Below are 24,985 nucleotides of genomic sequence, written 5' to 3'. Positions count from 1 at the left end.
TGTTACATGTCACAGCTTTATCTCTGGACTCACAGGTCCACATCACAAGCTCCCCCTTCATTCAGAAACGTAAGTATGTCTCAATCTTTTAATAGCTATGAAAAAAAAGGAAAAGGCATAAAGAAAAGTGTGAAATACCCAAGGCACAGGGTGGTAACTTCATGACTTTGCTCGATAATCAGCAACAACTGTACAAAAAGATGACTGCCTTACTGCTGTGGAGGGATTTTGATGAGGGACAAGATGGGAATCCCATGCCTCTGTCCCAGGCTGTGCAGATTACTTTTTTTTTTTTTTTTTTGGCTAAATCTCACCCCCAGTTAGGGACAGCTGACTTTTATTTGGCCCTAACTGTGGGTGAGATTTAGCAAAACAGCAGAAAATGTCAGGCATCATCAAGCTCCACGCAGCAGTCTGCACTGCTGCTCCCGTTAGAGAGTTGCTGCCACAGACAGCCTTAAGGAAAAATGTGCAGACAAATCGGTAATTCTGTGGCAGAGCGAAGGAAACATTCACTAGCCGCTGAGTCCTGTGCTTTACTGACATATACAGCCTCCCACAGTAGTATCCTCTCATTACGACATCCTGGTGAGTACGTTGAATTCATGCAATATGTAGATTTGCTAATGGCTAGTATCTGCGGCTTGAGCACAGTACACAATGGCTGGAACATGTGAATGATCATCATATGACTTCAGCAGGAACTCGTGAACTAGAATTGCATTTTATCTCTGACACAAACAACAATGTCCTAGGCTAGGCAAGCATCATGTGATAAAACCACATAAAATCCACAGGGTTACAGAAGCTTTTGCAGGCAAACCACATTTCAGCTTGCATTTTCCATCAGATGTTGAAAGTTCCTTCTCAAAAGTCACAATTATAACTAAGCTTCCTTAAGACTGTAAAGCCAGTAAATGCATTTCTACAGGTGAAGAAAATTCCTGTGCATTAAAAGAATAGGCTAAGTTTGCAAATTACTTACTTTTAAGTAATTTCTTCTCATTATCACTGCATTTTTCTGCACAGCAGCTTTCCCCAGATCCACTGGGGAGCCTGGTATCTTGAAGTAATAGTTGCCTAATTTAAATAGCAAACCTGGAAAATGGCTGTTTGGTCTTTGCAGTGGAGTTTAATGAACCAAGACTCCTGCAAGAAGTCTGTAAAGGAGGATCTTTCAGATACCACTTTTCAGAACCTTGCAAACAGTAAATCCCTCCTAAAACACAGATCACTGACGCATTTTGGTGTTTGCTCTTTTACAAACTTAGCATGTGCTTAAGAATAACCTGTTGGACAATCAGCACAGTACAGATCAAGTACCTGCAATGCCCCTCTCCTCTGTGGTTTCTGACTCCAAATGTCAATGAAATTTTAGATGCTACAAATCTCAAGATATTATGCATCAAAGAGTGGGATTACTTGCATTCCGATATAATATTCCAAAGATATTCAAACCAGGTTTCCAAAAATAAAAAGGTAACCTAATTATTTAAGAACGGTACAAAGGAAAGTTTCAAAGTTGTGGATTTTCTTTCCAAATAGACATAGTTGCAACAAATCAGATCCCTAGGCAAAGTGCTGCTGGAGTCCTCCAAAATGCTCACTTTTGCTGGAGAGCAGAACATCTGCTGGAAGGATGCCACGGGCAGCTGCCACTCCTGGCTGCCACGCTGCTCTCCCTGCTGTGGTCACACTCTTTGTTCTTTCTCTGCCAACTCGCTGCAGATACCGCCCAGCTCCAAAGAATTCCTGGCAGTCACAGTTCTTACATTAGAGGTCATCATTTGCTGAAAGTCTTGGAGACCTATCAGGTAGTACTGAAGATAACTTAGAGTAAAATGTCTTTATAGTACGACAGGGTACAAAGTAGTTTTCTTCTACAGTTCTGCTTCTGGAATCTCTTCTCTCCACCTCTATCAGCAAAGACCTTTAACTCTTTGCCACAAGGTCTATAAATTCTTCGGTAAGTGGAAAGAACATGCCCAGTGCTGTGCACAGGAAGAGGAATTTCTGCTGGGCAAGTTTTGGTTTGGGGATAATAAAGTTGAAAGGAGCCTGGTGTGTTGAACTAAATCCAGACTGTGTGCATGTGTGTTAGGGCTGTGAGTGACAGAAGGAAAGAGAAATGTCATCATATGATTTATTCTTTCCTACCTCTCCGCAACAGCAGGTGCTCAAATACCACTGTGGTGGTAGTGATAGAGAAATCCATATTTCCAAGCAAAGTTGCCACTCTTCAAGAGCTCTGTACCTCATTTCTAGAACAGGATTTTCAGCAAAGCTGAAAAATTATTCCAAAATAGATAAATTAACTCTTTCCCTTTATTAATATGCATTGGTCTGAATGCATAATTAAATGTATGCATCCACCTAGGTCATGAGAGTAACTTGAATAGGCATTCACTCCTTCCCTTCAAGTACTGCTGTAAAAATCCAGGTATCTTTCTTAAAATGCAGCTGTCAAGTGCTACATTCTCCCTTTATTTCCAGAGTTGTCAAGTTCCTCTATTACTCAGAGGTCAGTGAAAGAAGTAAAGACAACCCTATGCTCCCCCACTCCACTAGTATTCTTCTATTTCTGTTTAGAGAGAATAAGCAGAGCTGAGAAGGTGGGACTCGGTCTCTGTGCTTACAGCTTTATGAGTCCGCTCAGCCTGGCTCACTGGGAACCTGTTCCCTGAGAGCCAGATAGAGACCAGAGGCTCCATTTCACACAACTCACCTAAAAGCAAAAGGCTCACTATCCAATTACTAATCCCTCAAAGCGATTTGCTGTTCAACATTTATCCGGTGCTGAAGTATATTAGAACACGTGGCTAATCCTGGCTTGCTTAAAACAGCATGCCATTTTTCTCCTTTGCGATAAATATGACATTTGGAGTGAAAGAAATTGCCGCAGTAGGAGATCAAACATCATATGACCTTTCAGTTAAATTATCCCAAAGACAAAGACAACTAGGTTACATGGCAAAAGTTAACTTTTCACTCCCCAAATCCAAGTCCACTGTTGCACCTCTAGATCTCAAATTCTGTACCCCAGGCCACTCTTTCTCTTTCATTTCTTAAAAAAACCAAAACATATGCTGCTTCTGAAAATCCTCTTCTGACTCTGGGTCCTGGGAACAAGCCACTGCCCTTGCCTGGTTCCTTGTCTTTCTCCCTTCACAGCCAAACTCCGGATCCCCGCTCAGCACAGTGCACAGCTTGGCTCTTGCTTTCTTTCCTCCCTCCTCTTCCTCATGGTCCCTTGAAACCCCTTCTTCCTCCCTGGACCCTGCGCCTTCCTCTAGGCTGATCTTTAGACTTAGGAAATCTTTTAGTTTCTTACACATACATCAGCACCTCTCTTCAGCCAAATCCCAAATGATAACCGCCGTCTTGTCATAAGTCACCAGCGGACAACATAAAAAGGAAAACGAGCAGTTAAATGAGACAGCTAACCCCCGTCCCTGAACTCATTCAGCCTGCTCTGAGGAGAGCCCTGACGCAAGGTTCCCCTTCCCAGCTTCTTCTTTGGTTTACTCCCCACTTCTCCCTCATGGCACCATTTCTGTGGCATCCTTATCCCAGTCAATTGCTGGCCCTTGGAGGAAAACTCCTCATACTTCAGCTGGCCTTTGCTCACTGACATTTATGGTGACATAACTCATGTGCGGTACAACAGCAGCAGCACAGTAAAATACAACGCAGCCTTCACGTAAGGTTAGTGTGAAAGCAGTGTCAAGGTTGAGAAGCCAAGCACACAGGGGTCAGGAAAGGCAGAGCCGAGGCTGAAAGCTCAGCACTGGCCAGGCCACCTGGCCTCTGCACCTTAAAAAGGAAAAGGAGCTGCTTGTTGTGCTTGATTTGAAATTCAAACCAGGCCTGGTATCACAGCTCTTGGAGGAGTATACTTGTGTTCACACACGGCTCCTGGCTTGGAAACTCAGTACAGCCCAACGGGGTAGATGTGTGCGGGACCTCGCACAGCCACGAGGCGCCACGCAGGGAGGTGAGCGGGGCTGGTGGTACGCGTCAGCAGAAAGCAGGCGGGGAGGTGTTAGAGGAAAAGGAGCAGACAAGCACAGAAATGAGTCTACTAGTAGAAATCAGTCACAGGTCGTAACACCATCACCTGCAAACCAAGTAATACAGTCTCAGTAGAAACGAGACACTTCTTAGTATGAGGAACAAACTCTGAAGTAACTCTCTAGAGGAGACAGTGGATCAAACCCACGAGCTTCCTCACAGTTCTTTGATACCCAAAAATCCAAGGTATGTGGATGTTTGGGTGTGGACCGAGGCTGTTTAGTAAAGGCATCAGTAATGTCTACTTCTCGTACCACATACTGCCCTGGTATACTCAATATGCAAACGCCTGTTCTGATACATTTGCTCATGACCTAGTGTCACAGGGCTGGAAAGGGCAGCCACTCTCTTCTGGGATACCCTGGCAGAACTCAGGCAGGGGAGTTACCCAATTTTCTGACACTCCTGAGGAAGCAGTCTTTCAGCTCTGCTTACAGAGCCCGGCTGATCAATAGCCCATCCCCTGGAAAGCCGGGGAAGAACCTCTTCTGCTTAGCACCAAAAAAGGTATAGGACTCACAGAGGGGCTCGCTCTGCCTCCTCCCCATGCCAAGCGCCCACAGCTGCCTAAGGCGGATCTCTCCCTGGCCTAGGTGGAAATGCCTGGCACAGCCTTCGGCCAACATTCCCGGCGCGGCGGCCACCAGCCCCCCGAGTCACCAGACTGCTTCTCGGCTTTGCTCCCCAAGTTTAACTCTAGCGAGACCCAGGGAAAACATCACTTCTCCTGCGCAATTAAAATATTTTAATGGGCATACTGCAAACTCTCAGCTGCCTTCTGTCTGTCTCTGTGCAATGCCCTCCCAAAATTCTTGTTTACCTAACATTTAGCTTTATTGAAGACATGAAGAGGCTGATTTAATATCCAATGAAGACACAAAATCCTTATTTGTGTTATAATCACATTTCCCTCACAGATAGTATGAACCTAGTAATGCTTTAATAATTAGAGCCCAGCTTGGTGTGAGCATAAACTCGGCGGTTTTCATTCATCAAAAAGTCGGAGCCTACTGTTTTATTTCTTGAAACACCTGTGTCTGGAAAAGTTTGCTCTGATGCTCCTTAAATTTTATAACCATACCTTCCCTTACAGAATTCAAATGACTGAGCCATGTTCAACTTTGGTCCACCGCACATAACTCTTGACATATGTAGATATTAGATACATAAAATAGAGCAAAGTTTATCTCACCTTGCTGCAGGCGTACAACTCCTAAATTATAATTGCTTTCACATCTCAAAACAACAGAAAATGGGAACTGAAGAGCACGCCAACATAAAGCAAACTGAAACCCTCTCGGTTCTCCGCATTAGACTGATTAGACTTCAACCAGAACAGTCTGGCCACTGCTAGGCACTTTTGCAAATCTCCCCCTCAGTGTTATTTGTAAATCCAGAGGTATAAATCACGTCAGGAAATGGAGGGGCGGGGGGGGGAGATGCAGAAAGCGTTGGCTTTTGTGGGGTGGTGAACAGATACCCTTTCAGAAGGGAGAGTGCCCAGCCCACACACATCTTGCTGCAAAAGGGCAAGAGTGCCTTGGAATGTGCTTAGAGCCAAGATCTGACTTTGTATAGGCAGGGTGTGTCTTTGTTAATGAAAATCACGATAAAGAGCAAGAAAAATAAACAATGCAATTCCTTGAAAATGGCCAGTACGTACTGCTAACTGTACAGGCCTGTACTAAGCTCGCAGCAAGCCCAGCCGAGGACTCTTCTGCACGTTTTTACCTGCATAATGTTTCTGCTATTGTAAAGTTTTGTTTTACGAGGAAAGTTTTGCCTGACATGACATTATCTGAGTGCTGCAGAAGGCAGATATCATGGCAAACATAATGTTTCAACATACTCTCTTTCGAAGTCTCCTAATACCACAAAAAAGAAGAAATGTATCGGGTTACTAGAGATGAGTAGTGGGCATTTCAAACACACTGGGAACAGTCTTCCTCCATCAGTCTCACACACTCATTTCATAGAGATGGTGAATACAGCTATTTCCCTCCCCCTTCACAAAGAAAAATAAAGGAGAGATTAATATGGAACCATATTAGCTTCATTATCAGCCATTTACTCTGTTGCTGTTGAGCTGCCACAGCCAATGATCTTTCTGAAATAAACCAAAACAGTGAAGTTTGCAAGTTCACTGTGCAAGTACAGATCTCTTTAAAAGAGGTTTTAGGCTTTCAAGAAATCAATTGAAATATAGAAAGAGGATTTATACTGTATAACATCTTTTTTATTAATGAAGTAATATTTTATAATTAATGAAATAATAGTAATAAGCATAGCCAGCAATTCTCACCAATAAACCACTTCTAAAGATCGCCTGTCTTTAAAAACCTGTTTTCCTGGCAAGAACACCTAGAAGAACAAGAACTTAAAAATTATAAAGCCATTCTAACGAGTTAAAATTAAAAAGAAAGATGCATTTTGTTCAACATTTGTGAAACTTGCTTTACTTCACAAATTCTCAAAAAGAACGAGAAAATTGGGATCTTGATTCATGGCTATAAAAGCGCTAGAGTAAGCGATGGAGAAGCCTGGAAGTTAGTGCCTGATGAGACACAAACGGACTCCCAGAGGTTAGGATATGCAGACATAGGAAGCACTGAGGACCAGGATGAGAAGCATCAGGCTGGCTGCATTCAGCAATAGGCTGGAAGAGTTTACAAAGCTGGATGAAGAATCCTCTGGCTGTACTCCAATACCCAACATGAAAACCAGGGCTTGGGGGTAACGTTATTTTGTGTCCTCCTGCTTACAGAACTTAGTAGGTCCTACGGGTAAAAGCAACTGGGATCATAAATTTCAGTTCACACAGTGCTTTCTGCTTGCAGAGCTTAAAATGGTTTGCAGATGTTTTTAGAGATGGTGAAAAGGAAGTTCAAAGCAGCGAAATAAGTTGTCCAACCTCACACAACCACTTACAATAGCACTGTGGCTAGAAATTAATCTTCTGGCCAGAGCCCTTAGAAGGAAGTATCCCCATCTGACTGCATCCATTACAGTTTCAATTAATAGATTACCATGCAGACCACGCCGAAAGGAAAAGCAGAGGAAAAGTTTTCAAGTAACTGTGTGAAAAAACTGTCAGCAAAGCATAGAAACAACGACTGGCAAAAGCTAACCAAACAGGACACAACAGGACACAGGACTGGGAGGACCTTCCGATTAAGAATGCAGACCCCACCATGGCATAAAAGCACATCCATAAATACCAGTTTATGCCCTGCCTCAGCCCCCCAGCATTGCCTGCTGCGGCCCCAGGAAGGAATCCTTCCCTCTGAAAGAGCAGAGAGTAGACGAGCCCAGGAATAAAGCGATCACTATAGTATTTGAAGCTGTTAAGAGTGAAATCACTGAAGCCTGAAAAATTTGCAACTTAACAGGCATTTAAATATAGCCCTGCATATAACCGACGTTTAAATGTTAATGTGAATAAAACAGAACATTTGTGATTTATCAATCTTGCCGTTTTAAAAAAATAGGCTATAACCATGTAAATTAGTAAAATACTCACCGACACCGAAACATCCTCTATTTTTCTTTTAGCACTGGAGTCAAATAAGACATTCCGTCCTCTTCTTTCGCAGTCCTGATACACAATCAGTCGGATCTGACTTGGGTCAAACTCCGGCAAAGGCCAGCTTTAATTAAAAAATAAAAGAGCAGAAGGATCAATTACCACAACTCTTTATTACACTGTTCTTTCTACATTATCTGTATATACAACTTTATTAAAACATAAAGTCGAGCAAATGCAATGCCATCAAACCCTTTGATCCTGTAGCCAGAACTATGCCTTTTGTTTTTTTCTTTCCTCTACACTTGCCAAATTACACTGGCATAAACAGCACCAATCCGCTACAACCATATACAATGATGTGTGCAGCGTTACTAGCTCTTGTGCTCTGTCCTGTGATATTTAATGTTTTCTTCAAGTTCCAGCTTTTTTAAATCAAAGTCATAGAAGAACTTAGCTTTTGTGTTTAAGGGGGGGTGGGGGAAGGAAGAGTCCCTCATCATTGTAAGCACTAGCTTGAAAGCATTCACAATTCAAAAGCAAAAAGAAAAAAGGTATATATTCACACTGGCCTCTCCCTTACGTAATGAATTTCTGCATTTGCAGTCATGGGTTTTCAGCCTCATGGGTTGGCAAACCACTGAACTCCACTGCTGAAAAAATGCAAAGTACCCTTCCTACCCTTCTTCAGGTTTCACAAACATCGCAGTAACATAGGAGTATAGAACTAACTGCAGTATTATAAACGACAACATTCATACTAATATACATGCTTTGATGCTGGGGAACAGAGAGCCACGTGTAGTTTGGTCCTGACTATATACTCAGGTCCTCACTACATTCAGACTTAGAAATAATCTCCACTTAAGCCACTGTGATTCAAGGCCATGCTGCTGCATGCGTCAGCAAAACACACACAGCAGTCCTCTTCTAACACAGCTATTCCCAAACTGGTTTTGCTGTCAGTAACAAGGAAAGGAGCTTTCCTGAGCCTCTGCCTTCCCTGGTGCCACTGAATTCAGAGGAGCTCTGCAAAGGGAGAATTTGCAGGGCTCAGGCTTGAATGCCATTGCATAATCTTGCCTTTAACGGTGCTTTGTAGTCATCATCTTAAATTTCCATCTTAAAAAGCCAGCCATCACTTTACAGCCCAACAAGCATTGCTGCCCATGGGCGTGGGAATCCATTTGCACTGATACGTTCTCAGTTCTTGGAAGACAGGAAACAAGACTCCTGCTCTATCCATAAAACCAACAGGAATCATCTTTCAGCTAGTTATGAGCCATTTCCGATCTTCAGGTGAAATTCTATCTTCCTTATCCTTGGCTTTTAGGCAAGCAGCATTAGCATGAAACCCCAAGAAGTGAGAAAGGAGGCCCTGGAACTTTCCAGCCATTAATGAAGGACACAGGCTCCCAGTTTACAAGAAGGAGCTGTACATTTATTTCAGCAAAAAGACACCCATAAGTGATAATATGGATTAAAGTAAACCTGGCATGCTAGACTCCAAGCCCATGGTAAATTTTCCTCTCCTCTGTCCCTCTAATTGACCAACCAAAAGGTTTCCTTCTCTGCGCCCATGCCTTATGTGATCAGTATGACAATGACAATTTGTAACCCAACAACTTCTGTAATAGGTCACAGCAGAGAATCAATTTGATCACCAAAGCCATGGTTGCCTATCAGAAGTTTTTAAGGCTGTCCAATGTAGATTCACAGGCTTTACAACTAGTGTAGTCCCAGCAAGGTGAAACTAGGCACCAAGACATACAGTTACTCGGTCTCTTGAGAGAGGAAATCCATTTCCTAACCTGCTCAGCCCCACCATTTAGCAACAGGAGAGAAAAACAGAAGCTGCAGAGAGGGTAGTGTGCAACAAATGTCAAAAGCAACTTATTACAAGAAGAAAGCTTGAGCAACTTGAAACTGAAATAATTTGATGTGTAGATTTGGGGGCAGAGACACGCGCACCCTCTGCTTGGGGACCTAAAGCCAAGATCATCCAGAGAGGGACATGCCCACACGAAGAGCAGACTGCCAACTGAGCAAATTCTGTACCAAAAACCAAGCACAGTGACAAACTCAGAGCAGAGCTTACATTTACCAGGGGCTCTGCTAATGAGCCCCATCTTGCATTTCAGAAAACGTAAGAAAACAAAATCCATATTGTTTGACGCATATTTGGAGTGTTATCAACTGAGAGGCTCAAAGGCACCAGAGCTGGGGACAGTTACTTATCAGAGCCTGACTTCGGCTAGAGGTGAGGAGGCAAGTGAGACGGCTGGATACACCAGCTTCCTGGAGGAACCATCTCCTTATATTTAAGTGAAATCAGTGGAAGTCTGGAAACTCATTTTGTTTCCAGATAGGCCACTGTGCTTCCTATAACGAAACAGTATGTGACCATAACAACAAATTGCTTGCCAAAAAGGTGCTATCGCTTGCTCCACCCTTGCAACGCATTTGAATTTCCTTCACACTCAGACAAAAGCATGTCTTCCATTACCTAGTACTTTTGATATTTGACTTTGAAATTACTGGCAAAGAAGGGCAGTAGCTGTTCCAGATCTTAGGAAAGTCTACTTATAAAAAGCTCCAAGAGCAGATTACACACTGAGAGGAGAGAAAGCTAAATATAAAACTCTTGCTGTATTCGGAAACATATTTGATCAAGGTAACAAGAGCTTGTTTACTTCTCAGCTTCTTAACATGACAGTCTAACTTTCGCTAGACAAGCATTTAGTAGATATTATCCACCATAATTTGTGATAATTCCAAATAAGCGTTATCTCTGTTACATAATAGAGTCCTTAAGCACATTTCAGCCTTGCAAACACATTCCCTGGCAATAGCGGGCCACTTCCCAGACCAGAAGAAACTTTAAGAGAGCTGGGGGAAAGTTCATTTAGACAGACAGTAAACAGAGGCAGACTGGCACCTCCGACTCACCCCCACCACCTCCCAGTGAGGCACATTTTTCTGGAGGAAGCAGGACACAGAGTAGCTTTGCTGTTGTTATAGCAGCTTTAAAATACCGTTAAGCTTGATAGCTGGATAGATTATCCCCAGAAACATACAAATTCCTGCATGCAATACGCAGCGCATGTTTGCAAAACAAATGTAACAGGGCAATACTCCAGCGCTGCTCTTCAGGCGGACGAAAACTGACCTAGATCTTCTGAATATAATTAGTTCTGTTTATAAATGGAAACTTAACTTTGACATTTAACTGATGTTTTCTTGACATTCTTATAGGAAAACCATGAGACATAGAATCAGATGTTCTAATAATGTTAATGAAAGGTGAGTCTCCCATCTCCCACACTGCTCTGGAAATGACGGTTCTCTTAATGAGGCCTTTTTCCTGCATGACCCATCTACCACTCTTTGATCTTTCCTTGAAACTGATTATATTTAAAGAAAAAAAAAAACAAAACCAAAACCAAACCCGGAACAAACAAACAAACATAAAAACCACCACCAAGAAAACCCCAACAATCTTTTCACCAGTGGAAGTGTTTGTGACTTTGCCACACAGCTAGTGCTGTGAGTTCACCCGTCAAGCAAGAGAAGAAATAGTGATAAACAAATTATTTCCGAGCAGGACACCAATCCTGTGGAGACCTTCACTACACAAACAGCGATTCTTCTAGAATGAGATATTCAGAAATACCTATACAAATAGAACGGGGTAGAAATCCATTGATGTATAAATGCTGTGTGGGATATTTCAGAAACAAATCGCGTAAACCAGATCTCACACAATCACAGACCGGTTGAGGTTGGAAGGGACCTCTGGAGGTCATCTGGTCCAACCCCCCTGCACAGATGCTAATGCAAACAGAAAGCACAAAGGGAAAGGAATTATTTGGGACAGAAAGGCAAACTTCCACATGAATAATGATGAAATTATTAGAAACAAATAATAATGAAATCAAGGCTTGAAAAATGATATTTTAATGCATGTTCACACTTAAGCCCTACTATTCATAGAATCATAGAATCATTAAGGTTGGAAAAGACCTCTAAGATCATCGAGGCCAACCGTCAACCCAACACCACCATGCCCACTAAACCATGTCCCTAAGTGCCGCATCTACATGTCTTTTAAATACTTCCAGGGATGGTGACTCAAGCACTTCCCTGGGCAGCCTCTTCCAATGTTTAACCACTCTTTCAGTAAAGACACTTCTCCTCGTGTCCAATCTAAACCTCCCCTGGCGCAACTTGAGGCCATTTCCTCTCGTCCTAGCTCTTGTTCAGCTCTTCTTGTTCTTTCACCATTTTGTTTTCCTGCCTTTTTTACATTCAACCAGCAGGAGTATTATTTGTAGTTTACATTTACAGATCCATTACATGCTTCCTGACATCTCTACTGCGAGTTGCATGGCAATCCAGAAGTCCAAATTCTCTCCAAGGATGGACTTTCTCATGTATCCAATTCCTGGAGTTTATTACTGCCACAGAGGTTTCTCAGCAAGAGGCAACTGAATGGCTTTAAATTGGTATTATTACACTCTGTGCAAGTTTTAATAGATGAAACGACAGACACAGAAATCCTTCGTTACCACTCCACCAATTAAAATACAAGATTTTTCTTGTAATTGAAAGCAAGTACATTCCTTCCTCCTTGTTTCCACTACAACACGAACAGCACTTTATTACATTAAGGGTTCAGTTTAATACTATTTTTCCTCCTGCCCGAGACTTTACTTTTAAAACAATTTCATACTAACACAGCTTACGTAGTATCCAGTTACTTTTTAATAATTAACACAGATATTTTAGAAGTCTTAAAGAAAAGCAACTGAAGCAAACCAATCGAGATATTAAGCAGGTAGGAATTGTAAAAGAGTTTGCTAAAAAGTAAAGTTGCTCAAAACGAGACTATGACTAATCATTGAAAAAGTAAGCTGAAACTATCAGTCAAACTATTGTTTTCCTACATCATGTTACCCATAGTTATAAAAACTGCCTGGTGATGAATCACTTCCAACTATTTTTAAATGCATCTACGCAAATGATATTTATAGTTTATGCTAGCTTATCTGTTCTGCGTGTTTTTCATGTTAGCACCTTTTCAAAAGGCTGACAGGAACAGCCAGGGCAGAGCAGACGGCAGGTCCACCTTGCCCCATGCCCTCCTCGCAGGGCTTCGTATGGAAGGAAACGTCTTGCTTTACTCCTGTTAAGATGAGCATCAGAACAGAGGCATAGGGATCCCCAGGGCTTATCTCCAACTCCCGCAGATGATCCTCTTCAAGTCCTGTTGCTGTTACAGTGGTGCTTAGACCCAGCCAACTTCTACACAGTCGTTGGACAGAGACTGCCCCTGTCTTGAAGAGCTTACGCTGTAAATATGAGACCGTTCCACTGGGTGCATTAGAATATTTCAGATGCAGATTATCTCCACATTCCACGGAGATGTACATTCACATCAAAGCATGCTCACCTGTACATATACGGCCCAGTAGTATTTAGGATCCTGCGGCTGCTTTGTTATAGGGAAAGGTGATCAGAAGCAGAAGGCAAATGGTCCTTGCCTAGTCCAACCATCATATCATACTCCTCTCACCCCTGACTGAGATGCTTTTTCCAACGAGGGATTCCCTTCTCCTTCCTCTGCACATTTCTATTTTCTGTTACTGGATTTTTTTTCTTTTGACTTTGAGAAGATACAACAAAAGTTGAGTATATAGGACACAAGGGGAGGGTATTTATGTATTTTAATACCTTCTTACTACAATTCAGGAATTTGCTTATTATTTGACCAGTATTTTACAGACAGCTGTGTAGGCCTTTCTCAAAGGGCATTGCTTCCAAATTAGTTCTGAAAACAGCCACGTATGGCATGTTAACGATACTTCCAGCTTTGGAAGACCATCCATTAACTTTTTTTTAAAGAGGCATGGGCAGGTTATTTGTTTTTTTAATAACAACACCTGAAACGCGAAAGAACTTCATCAGGATTCACATGATAAGGATGATCCAGACTGCACTGCCAATTTGCAAAGTTGGCATTTTCAGCGAGAGATTCCGTTTAAATGCTGGCGACATAACATGACCATAAGGCTGTGAGGAGGAAGAAGATCCCTGAACTAGAAACCACGGGGCCTATACTTAGAAAAAATTTTGCAAGATAATTGTCTTTACAAGACTTGACATCGCTTCAGGGTTGTGTGACTGTTGTGGTGAACACCTGCTGATTCTGCAGAGAAAACCGGTGTTTGTGACTTGACCAAAGCCACAGAGGGAGCCTGTGACGATCGATTGTGAAGGAGTTTACCCATCACTTTTGGCGACGCTGCCCTCTATCACTTTGACCTCAGCTGGGGTTTCGCAAAAGTCAACGGACCTGTACTCTGGGTAGCTTGGAAGAACTGATAGACAGTGGATCATCTCAGGGACAACCACTCATGATGGGTGACTGCTTGTAACACTTACATTTTTAAGGTTTATCACAAGGAAATAATGTTTCTTAAAAAAAAAAAAAATCCAAGCCGCACCCTTTTCATTTCTTGAAGGAGGGTGACATGTCCACAGGCACTGCAGCACCACAGAGGTCAGCTCCATGCTACATCTATAAATCTGTCTCGTTCATTTACCAGCTTAGCAATCCTCACCTTGAATAGCTGCACTGCTTGAGCTCCAGGAAAGTTCTGCTGCTTAAACTAAGCACATATTGTACACTAGGCACATATTCAGCCAGCCAGGTATTTCACACTCAGTATAATAAACTTGGACCTAAACTTCAATTGGCTTCCAAGGTCCTTGGCTCTGTCCAATTCTTTAACTGTATATGAAGCGGACTTTAATTTGTTTTCATTTTTTTCTCCCTTCTACCAAGCCACTTGGCTCTCATTAAGATACCTAATTTATACTCTAAAGCCCAATACATGAGCCAAATGCCTTTCCACAAGCAAAAAGACATAATATATACAGGTTAGGTGCAGTCTAGTCAACACATTAATCATAATCTGGAGTGTGATATTGAAAATAAGTAGGTTGGAAGGTTTTGTTAAAGATGTGTAGCATGTTGAGTAACTTTGCAATTTACACAGCTTCAGAATTTAAAATTAGTATTAATAATTTCATAGAATATTTTTGGGACTACTTCACGTATGTCATTTCAAAAAGTACCTGTTCAGCTTTTAGCTGATTTAAGCACATATGTGCATGCAAACATGTGCACATACACACACACAAGCTCTGTGCTCTTTTGAAATATCTGTTTTAATAAAAAACACACACAAACAAGACACGGTTCCTTTCAGTTAAATTCACTAGCATTGAACACAGTGTTTCACATTATTCAAGTAGACCGCACTTCCCTTTGCAAAATTACAACAGATAGAACCAATTCAGGGGAAAAAATACGTTTGTGCTATTCAGCATATAATTAGAAGAATCATAAAAAAATTAAATCTGTAAAAGCTTCACATCTCTGGAAAAGAAATAATTTCATCACAGTGAAAATGTTAAGCTTTCAAATAATTAAAATAATCTCAAGAACTGTGCAGTGACCGTACCTGGGAAGCATCTTTGTCCCCCGAGCAGTTCCACTTTTCAAAATCCCTATAAACTCCTGTTGTGCCCGGCTGCCAACTCAGGTTAATAATAGCAATGAGCCACATTCATCCAAAACCACAAGACTGTCAGGTGACATATCAAGAGGTCTGAATTTAACTCAAACAAAAGACTCTCCATGCCGCAATGCAAAAGGCTTAATCCTAGCAACAGGATCACAAAAACCACCTTAAAGGAAGCAGTTCGCTGAAGCGCAATATAGGCATTTGCACCAGGCTGCGTTTGCACTGCCCTGGAGTTTCATAACCCAAATCCTGCCCCTCCATTCTGTTGCACAGCCCGGGATTTCTGCTCAAGTAAATATCGCCCGTCCTCCCCTCTCCTTTGTCTCCTCCAGGGTATTGCTGCAGAGAAGATCTATCTAATTCATCGGAAACCTAAGTGCTGCTTTGGCAGCCGCCGGAGCGTACATGTCAGTCCCATCTATCCTCCTCCTCTAGCGAACGCGATCGGAGTTCAGTCTCATGACCCAAGTCCCCTGGCAACTGTGGCTGCCGTCCTGCACCTCCACGAGCCGCGGCCGTCGGGAATTCAGCCTGCTCGGACAAGAAGCGGGGGGGCAAAGCAACGCGGCCTCCTTCCAGACTGCACCCCCAGCCTTTACATTCCTGGAAGCGACGGGATGCTTGTGCTGGAGCCCGGGAGAGCGGAGGCAGAGGGGTGGAAAAGCCAGCGCTGACAACCATCATGTGACCCAGCTGTCAGCCTGTGCCACCTGGAGCCGCTGTCCGCCGCCACCAATCCCAGCGCCGCCGCCGACCCCTGCGCACGATTTCACCATTAAAATAAAGGCCTTTAAATGTTTAACTATGTGGGGTCTTGTTTGCGTGCGTGCTGGGAGGGAGGAAGAGGTGCCTACAGCTACCGACGCTGGCTGCCTGCCTGCGCATCGCTGGTGCTCAGTTCCTTCAGCGTGTTTGCAGGCTAAGGAAAACCAGCTCTGTTCCGTGTATCGCAGCAGCACCCACTCCCCCTCCCCACCGGCTCCTATAAGAACAAAGAAAGCACTGTATGCCCTGTAAGGGCTCATTAATATTACAAGCGAAGCATCAGGAACATGCAAGACAATTGGATGGCAATATATAGGTTTGGAGGGGGGCGGGGGGGAGAGGTGAAATAATGCCCACAAAGAAATCCTGACCAACCTGATAGCTGTAAACAAGGTTTCACGATTGTTCTCGTGGTAACCCAGGCCATGCTAGGAAGGCTGCCCGGTACATCACAAAAGCAAAGAGCTTGCTATTTGAAGAACTTTTTTCTCAAAATTGTGGGGGAGGAGCGAGAGAGAGGGACAGAGAAGTGAAGACGGAACCAGGCATCCAAAAACGCAATGCACATTAAAAGCCACCAAGTATTGTCACAGGCAGTGTGAATGGTTAGCCCCACATATATTAATTTTGTATTATCTTTGGACAAAGATCAAGAAACATATAAAGGCAGGAGACTGTAGCATCATAGCTCCTACTTCAGTTTTTTTCAGTGTCTGAAAACCTACAGGTTTTGCCAATATTTCAAATACAAAGGCAGCAAAAATCCATTTATCATCAGGATCTCCTGTTCCACTGCATCCCACAACACAAAGTCTATCCCCTGTATCACAGAGCGGGTGAGCTGATGCACTTGTTCATGGGCTTTGATCCCAAGACCCAACAATCCCAACAGCCCGGATGATGTTTTGCCACCCAGGATGGATTCCACCGGAGAACACTGAGCTCCCTCTTCCACTACTCATCTGCTAGATTAAGTTCAGGGAGAAATCCTTAATCTGTTGACACAACAGCAGTTTTGCTGCTGACTTACAGGGAGGTAATATTTTATGTTTGGTGCTGGGCAAGTGTTTTGACACAAACGCAGTAAAACTAAGAGATAGATACTTACTTGCTTCCAAATCCAAAACCGCTATCTTTTGTGACCATGAATGTTTTGTAGGAAATTTCTCACTTAGAAATGAAGAGTTGAGGTCCTGACCCCACACAGACATACATTATAGACTTAGCTTTTCATATGTGACTAGTGCCAGGCAATTCAATGGAATTACTCACATGAGCAAAATTCGGCATGCGCTGTTTACAGGACCCATACCTTAAAACCAGACCCTTGCCTTTAAAGCTTAAAAAGCCAGGCCTTGAGAGTTGTAAGCAATAACATTTGACCTCTCCTGCCTTCTTGATCTAGTGAAAGGAATGTGCTGAGCACAGTAACTTTCTTTACCTGTGCGGCCAACGCATCACTCTCTAAAGGTTACTGATGTCAAAAGTGACCTTTTTTTCTTAGACATGCAATGGTGAGAAGTTCAGTGCAATGTATTATGTAAACATTTATTTACAGGAGTAACATCTAAGGTTTCTGTTTTACCTCAGGGTAACCTGATGCGTATTAAAGACAAGCACTCTGAGAGCGGACCCAGCCTCCATCCAACAACCGACCAGGAAAAATACTGGAAGGAATTTCTCTTCAAATAGAGACAGACTCCGAGTGTACGGAGAGTAAATAGTGTTTTAGCCAGATCAGTGAATATTTATTGCTTGAGGAAGGACTTCAGATACTCAACGTTGGTTCAAACACACTGTCACCATTTCCACATCCAAGAAAATACTCAGGCCTCTTTAAGATTAAACACGCACCATCCTCTTCTCTAGGTGTATATCCAGGCAGAGTGAACATCCTATTTACTGACCTGGAACAGAGGAGGTAAGTTTTCAAAAACAACGTCTGATTCTAAATTTCTGAGGATAGTGAGATGTTCTGGTCACACCAGTATGTACCTATGGTATTTTAAACCTGGGTCCAAGCCTGCACTCAAATCCAAACCCCCTAGCTGCCAACTGCAGATGCAAAGCCACACCCAGAGAAGGTTCGGGCTATGCAGGGATGGGGGAACGCAAGGTGGGTGCACAGAACCGTAACCCACCCTGCTCGACTGACAGCAGCTTGCAGTGCAGAGGGGCACGGCACAGCCCCTCGGCCACTCCTCCTCGCTGCTTATCTGCACTGTTTCGGGGGCGGGGGAATAAAAATAAAACCCAAAATGGGCCATTGGTTAGTAAAAAGGCTATAATTACAATATTGGTTGTATTCCAGCTACAGTAACTTGTTTTCACCTATGCTGTGAAATGTTTGCAACAGGCCTATGGCATCTATCGTTGAAAGGTATCTCCAGAAAGGCAGCCTCCCCCCCCCGCCCCAAATTCCAAAAAAAGTCTCTCATTTACCACCTAAGCAGTATTTGGCTTTGGCAGGGAATATGATACTCTCCATCTCTTTGAAGGGGTGCAGGCTTCTGTGTGTGAATTTGAACTTGGAAAACAAAGCTGATAACGTTATCTAGCTTCAGAAAAACACTTAAGTTCAAAAAATAAAGTGATCAAAATCTCCTGCCTTAGCCCATCACTTTCCAGAGAGATCCTGGGAGGGCACTTCAGTATCCATGCACATCCACCCGACTGCAGATGGGAAAGATGTGGCTGATGGCGTCCAGCCACATCGAACAGCCGAGAGGATGAAGTACATCCCACCTAAGGGGTTCTGTGCAGAAGTCTTCCCTCACACATGTTGTAAACACACACAACAAAAAGCCAGTAAGCAAGCCAAGAAATGTTTATTGCTTAGTAATGCATGAAGGTAGGAGCTGGAAGCCACACTAGACAAAAAGAGAGAAAACCAATTAGGATTTTATTTGAAATCTGACTAGAAATACTTGAATACAATTTCTCTACAAAATACTCGCCTTAGTAGGATTACCAGTGAGCTAGACTTTTTTAAAAAAAAGTGCTTTCTGTGCATTTTTGTATCCCTGCAAAAAAAAAATTCCACTGAATTCCTCACTGCTGGAGAGGAAGAGTGAACAGTATTAAAGCATAAACCCTCCGTATACAACTGGAGCACATACACATACCTGCACGCACCATAGATAGGCACGCACAAACATAAGCCCAGCCAAAGGTCAGCAAGAGCCAAAACGATGAGAAAGATCACTCCAAGCAGTCTGCAGGTTTTTCAAAACCTAGGCCCCATTTTCTTTAAAGGAAACCAGATTTTTAAATACTGAAAAAAGTGCTTCTCATATGCAATACAAAAGAAATCAACAGAGAACCAAAGTTTATAAACTCTCCATACACAGGATTCTCACTAGCAGGAAGAGGTCTCATGACTAGAATAAACTGTCTCTACGGGCGGTGTAAAGGAGCATCAGCATAAATACAAATCTGCCTGGGAGCATTCCTGGAGGGTATGACATGGAACGTTATCTTTCTTTTAAGAACGTGGATGCTGAGACCTCAGCAGATTGACTGTCCCTTCACTGTTGTAATTTTTCAAGTCATGATAAAAGATGCTTAAAATAAAAATAACTACCAAAGTAAAAATCAGATGCATGGTTAAGCTACTGGAACATTGGTGTTTGTTTTGTATCACATTTCCAATTGCAATCTACTATAAATAAGACACCGAACAAACCTCCATAATACCAACTGGTACTGCAAGACAACAGGGCATTTTCCCTCTGCCAAACAGTTATTTTATTGTGTGCTCTCGGGTGTGCAGAGCAGAATAATCTTTTGCTGTAGCTATTAAAAATAAAGTGTAAATAGTTCAATACTGTGTGTGTTTAATGAAAAGTCGGGAAGAAAAAACGTTCCAATACAAATTGCTTTTGATGCACATGAACAGTTGTTGGAAATAAAGAATTTCCTGAAGTCACACAGAATTATCTAGTGTAGCAGAGGAGGGTTGTGGGGGAACTCTTTTTCCCCCCTTTACGTTGTGTAATTCTGGAGATGTCTAGATAGGTTCTTCAATCCTTAAATCCACACATAAAACTAACTTCTGTTTTCCATCCCCTCTTCAAAACGTGAATGACAATATGAGACTCAGTGACACGCAGCATCTATCTTCGCCTGATACTTGAGAGTTTCCCATAGACAACAAAGCGAACTTGGCCTGTGGAAGCCAGCATCTACGATACATCTGAGCTGCCACTGCTGAGAATTACTAATATGATAAAAAAGTGACTGTTTCACAGTGCTAGACAGAACGGAAACAAGCTCCCAGGCTTAGATGTATCAACTGCAAAGTTTATTGCTTAGGTAACTTAATGGTGAATTGCTGCTTTTTATTTTGGAGATCACAGATATTAAGAGATGATACAATGAACAGAGAAGAGACTGCAAGAACTCCGTTGCCATGAAAATGAAGACATCTTAGAGGGATCACTGTAGCTCCACTAGTGCTATCAATTCTAATATTAACAACAAACCCTTCAACGATTGCTGGTGTAACAAGAGTACGCTGGCTGAGGAATCCTGACATTTTCATTTTTTAATAGACAAACATTGAATTCCCTGTATTTATTTTCAGCTTAAAGAGTCTTTAAGGCTTTTATTTTCATGCTCTTCCCAGCAACTGTAAGGACTATGCCCTTTTTCCTGTCTTCTTTTTACACAAGTGAAAACTGAGATTCTCAATACATTACTTCAGGAGATTTAAAAAAAAAAAAAAAGCTGCAAGGTGCATAAACAAATTGCTAGTGTACTGTAGCTATGCCTGACGTGCCATGTGATTTCCGCACCAACACTGAGTAAACACATCTAAATAAGCTTTTTTTTTATCAGATATATCAAGAAATAAATAACTTTTTAAAGGCTAAAAGACTAGAATGTAAACAGCTGCATTTTTTATGTCATGCTTTTTAACCCGTGAGCTGTGCAGCTGCACGGGGCTGGGCGATGCTGTGCCCAAGGTCCCAGGAGGCAGCGGGTCCCTGCCGGGCAGCAGCCCAGACCCTGCCTTCTCCTGAGCTGGGCACAGCCCCGACACCCACCGGCCTTGCAGCCCGCAGGCCAGGATGACCCCTGGTGGATATCTTCAGCCTGGAAATATCCCACCATGGAGCACCCAGACCACCGCTACCCCCGGTGCCAGGGCATGATGACAATAAAACCACGCGCTACAGACCCAGGCATCTGCTGCACAGCCCAGCACGTCCCACGCGCTACCTGGGAGCCCACCGCCATGTCAAGGTGGAGGTAGCCATCTGCTTACGCTGATTAAAACATCCTGTAATACTTGTTTCATGAGTTTTATAAGGGGAAAAAGTATTGCCTTGGTGGTGAGAGTCATACAGCGCAAGCAGGCAGCGTGGGGATTTGAGCATTCCTTGGCTGTAGGCCACATCCGTGTAATTGATTAAGGTGGCTGCACTTGTGACTGAGTGATAACTGGGAGCCCAATAAATCTCCACACAAGTACTTGCCACTCAGAGATGGAAAGTAATTGTTATGGACCCTCCATAACGCACTGTGAGCAAAAGATAATATTAAAAATATCAAGAACCCCCCCAGACCACTCCGAAGAGCTTACTGTACTTCCTTGCCCAACATTCACATTTTCAGTTAAATTACCAAGAGTGTCAAATGCACACGGACTACAGCTTCAAGCTTTCAGCTAAGTCATCCCCAGCACAAACTCAAATCATTCCAATTTCTCAAGATTTTGTCCAGTACTTCCAAGCCTTCTCTTCCCCCCTACCCCAAGTCTCATTTATCTGCCCAGACAGCATTGCTTTAGCCAAGGTTTTCGTGATCTTTTTCCCCTTGGGAAAAAAAAAAAAAGGCAAAGCTGCAGCTGTTCAGGGTTCCTTGGAGAAGGAGGAAGACAGATGTAAGCAGTTATTCTCCAAAGATTCACAATGATCAGTGCCTGAGCAGCATTTTACTCTGTCCCTCATGTGACTGTTTAATTAGGTGTTGATTCACTCAGTCATGAGACACAAGGAAACAGGGCTGCAAGCCCTAACGTCAAAGAAAAAGTAATGCCTGTTCTGCCAGTTTCTGTATTAGCAAAGCACAAAGGGGACATCCAGTTCTGAGAAGCAAAACTCATGTTTCTTTGCCCATAAGCCAAAAACCATCAAATCACTTCAACCTTTCCACATAAAAAAAAAAAAAAAAAAAAAAAAGAAAAAGACATCTCAACGATTTCAGAGCAAGATGCTTGTGAACGCCACGATTATTCTCCACCATAAGAGCTGAGACCAGCTCGAGCATTTGCAGTGCGAGCTCCCCGGCCGAGCTCTGCAAGCCCTGCAAGCAGGGTGTGCCCTTCCATCTGGTAATCCAGGTCCAGGCTGCTTCAGGATATCATGCCTTCTTCTGGGGCTGGTTTGTTTGTTTGCCTTTGAAAAAAGAATACAAGCTATTTTGCTATGACTTTATTGCTGGTTGGTAACTGAATTTCTTAGCCTTCTTATTACCAAAAAGCTTTTCTGTTATGGGGTCTGGTTGCCATAGCAACAGGCTTTTAAAAATATCAAAGAAATTTTCAGCACATGGTAAACCAATTTCACAAACCGTGTATATTTGTAATAGGAAAAGCTGGCAGACAATTATTTATATGTACTCAGTTCAGCTGAGGTTTGACGTAGGGATAATCCCAAAATGCTGCTTTCAGTCTAAAGCCTGGTGGTGTAGAGGACTACAGTGAACTTTAGCTCAGTATGTTACCAGGTCATTTATCAAGACAGTCACATAAAATTAACAGATGATGATCATTTTTCCAACGAAGGTGACATTTAAGCTCAGTGTGTCACTAAAATGCATTAAATGCCAAAAGCTTTTTTCCTGAAGAACACTACCTTAAACCTTTGATTTGTAGCATTTTAAACATTGTGCGTTTACAGTCTTACCCTCCTCATCTGTGCAGATTTTACTCAAAAAAAAAAAGTTAGACTCTGGATCAGCAACTTATTTAAAACACATGCCTAATGCTAAGCACATGAGCGGTTTCGTTGGGAGCAATGAAACTACTTACATACTTAAAGTAAGGCACATGGCTTAAGCAGAGTGCTGACTCAGTCTTATTCCCCCCTCAGATTTCACCAAAACCCCGTCTCAGTTACACAGGAACAACTGCAAACTAAAGACAGAGGATGATTGTATAAACAAGTATAACAAATTAATGTCTATGGAATGAAATCCCAGTCTGGCCTATCCGTACGCGATGCTCGTTTATACCGATATCCCACAAGTGCTAATGATAGATACTCCCCGTGAATCAACACCTGTCTGACACCACTGCGTTTGTCACTTGCGATCTAAGCATCCTCCAACACCTTCCAAAGTCCGATGCCCAGTTCTGCAACCTTTCTGCACACAGAGCGGTTACGTGCTTCCGTGACAGCTCTGCACCTGGGAGCCTTTAACCAACCCCCTTAGTTAACCCTCAAAACTACTAACCAGGAAGTTCACTGCATTGCAAACTACTGCCAGGCTCTGAACCAGAAACAATCAGGAACACTTTCATAGATCTGCCAAGTAACATTAATGAACATCTAGGTCGATTACAGCTATCCTACAGCTGCTTTTCAGGAGGGAAGACTTTTCTAACTTGGCTCCAACCCATGGACTGAACATCCCTCCCTTACTGGCTCTACAAGTTGAACGGGCCCCTACTTAATTTGCGGAAGGGATGAGATCTTGATTTGCGTAGATATTGCAAGAGCCCCAAGACTATGCGAGGAGCCTAGACTGCTCAATTCTCCAAGGCAAGAGTCATGCTGCTCAATTGTTTTCCAAATTAAGCATGCAAAGGTGACCTGAAACTATTTCAGGTAGATCTATATAGAGCAGACACTAAAGGCATTGCTTGACTTCACTTTTATGTAACTCATAAGGACATGAGGACAAAGAAAAATCAGATGCTTGAACAAGCCATGTGGCCATGCAACTTCATTTAATATCTGCAAAAAAATACAGACTGCCAGAATAATGGAACAGCCTGACACCTACCAAACAAATGCACTAAAACTGTGAGGTCCTGAATACTTTGGTTCCCCAAAGCAGCAGAGCACTTAAGCATGCCTTTAGCTGTCAGCCAGGTAGTGGTCCCTCTGATTGTAAAGGAGCTGCTCAATCTTTAAACCAAGCTTAACAAAGTGCTCTACTGGGTTTGCAATAGCATGCTTTGCCCACTGCCATACTGAACTGTGTACTCTCACATTGTCTGCTGTCCCCTTTGGTTTTCAAGGTCTCACTACATGCTCTCCATCTTGGGTTTCGAAGAATGGTAGGAATGGAAAATACAGCGTAGGGCTGGCCATTGCCCTGTGATGATTAAACAAAACAAGCTTTTCAACGCAACTATCTGTCTAGAGGGATTTTCCACTGCAGAACAGCTGAACTGGTCAAGTCTTACTGAAAACTCCACAAGACAGATATGTGCAAGCTCTGAGCATCTGCTGAAAACAGCCCCTCTGTGTCCACATAGCTTTTCTTATTGTTAAAATCTTGGTCTGCGATAAAGAAATTGCAGGTTCAGCTCGGCGTGCCCTCCCTGGATATCAGCACTGAAACTCACTCCAAACACACGCCTTCCTTATTGCAGGATTGAGCTGGAATACACGCTCCAAACCAGCTCTGCCTCACAGCTCACAGAATCAACAGAAACACTTGATAAAAACTACATTGTTCCACTGGGAGAGGTTGTATTTAATCAAGATATATATATTTAGTGTATGTTCAATAAACCCCTTTTTGCCAGTGGTAATGGATTTGATGAGAATGTAGCTCCAGACGCTCCCAGCCAACACAGCTTGTCAGCAGATGTGGCTGAGGCACCTCCTGCCTGTCTCCTGGAGGGACTCTCCTGGAGCTGCAGCAGAACGAGCCATTTCCCAACTAGCTCCGATCAGCTCTTACATCTTCTGCAGCTCACATACCGCAGTCTAACAAGAACAAAAAAACTTTTATTGTTTCCTCTCATTCCTGTGGAGTGGCAGACTCAGCTTTGCTTTCTCATTCAAAAGTATTT

At 42.9% G+C, this 24,985-nt stretch overlaps 1 protein-coding gene across 3 annotated transcripts in view; it reads right to left on the bottom strand.

Moving 5' to 3' along the window:
- Positions 1-24,985, bottom strand: part of FNIP1 (folliculin interacting protein 1) — a 70,801-nt gene that overhangs the window by 32,096 nt on the left and 13,720 nt on the right. For 2 of the 3 annotated variants that reach the window (XM_076350470.1, XM_076350472.1), the window contains exon 2: positions 7,592-7,718. In XM_076350470.1, coding sequence (XP_076206585.1) covers positions 7,592-7,718 — 127 coding nt within the window. Of the gene's footprint in view, positions 1-7,591; positions 7,719-15,123; positions 15,582-24,985 lie in introns of those variants that run through there. The other variant, XM_076350471.1, reaches the window with a different exon arrangement.

This window comes from Aptenodytes patagonicus, chromosome 12, assembly GCF_965638725.1.
Source record: "Aptenodytes patagonicus chromosome 12, bAptPat1.pri.cur, whole genome shotgun sequence".
Lineage (NCBI taxonomy): Eukaryota > Metazoa > Chordata > Aves > Sphenisciformes > Spheniscidae > Aptenodytes > Aptenodytes patagonicus.
This window is presented reverse-complemented; position numbering and strand designations above follow the sequence as displayed.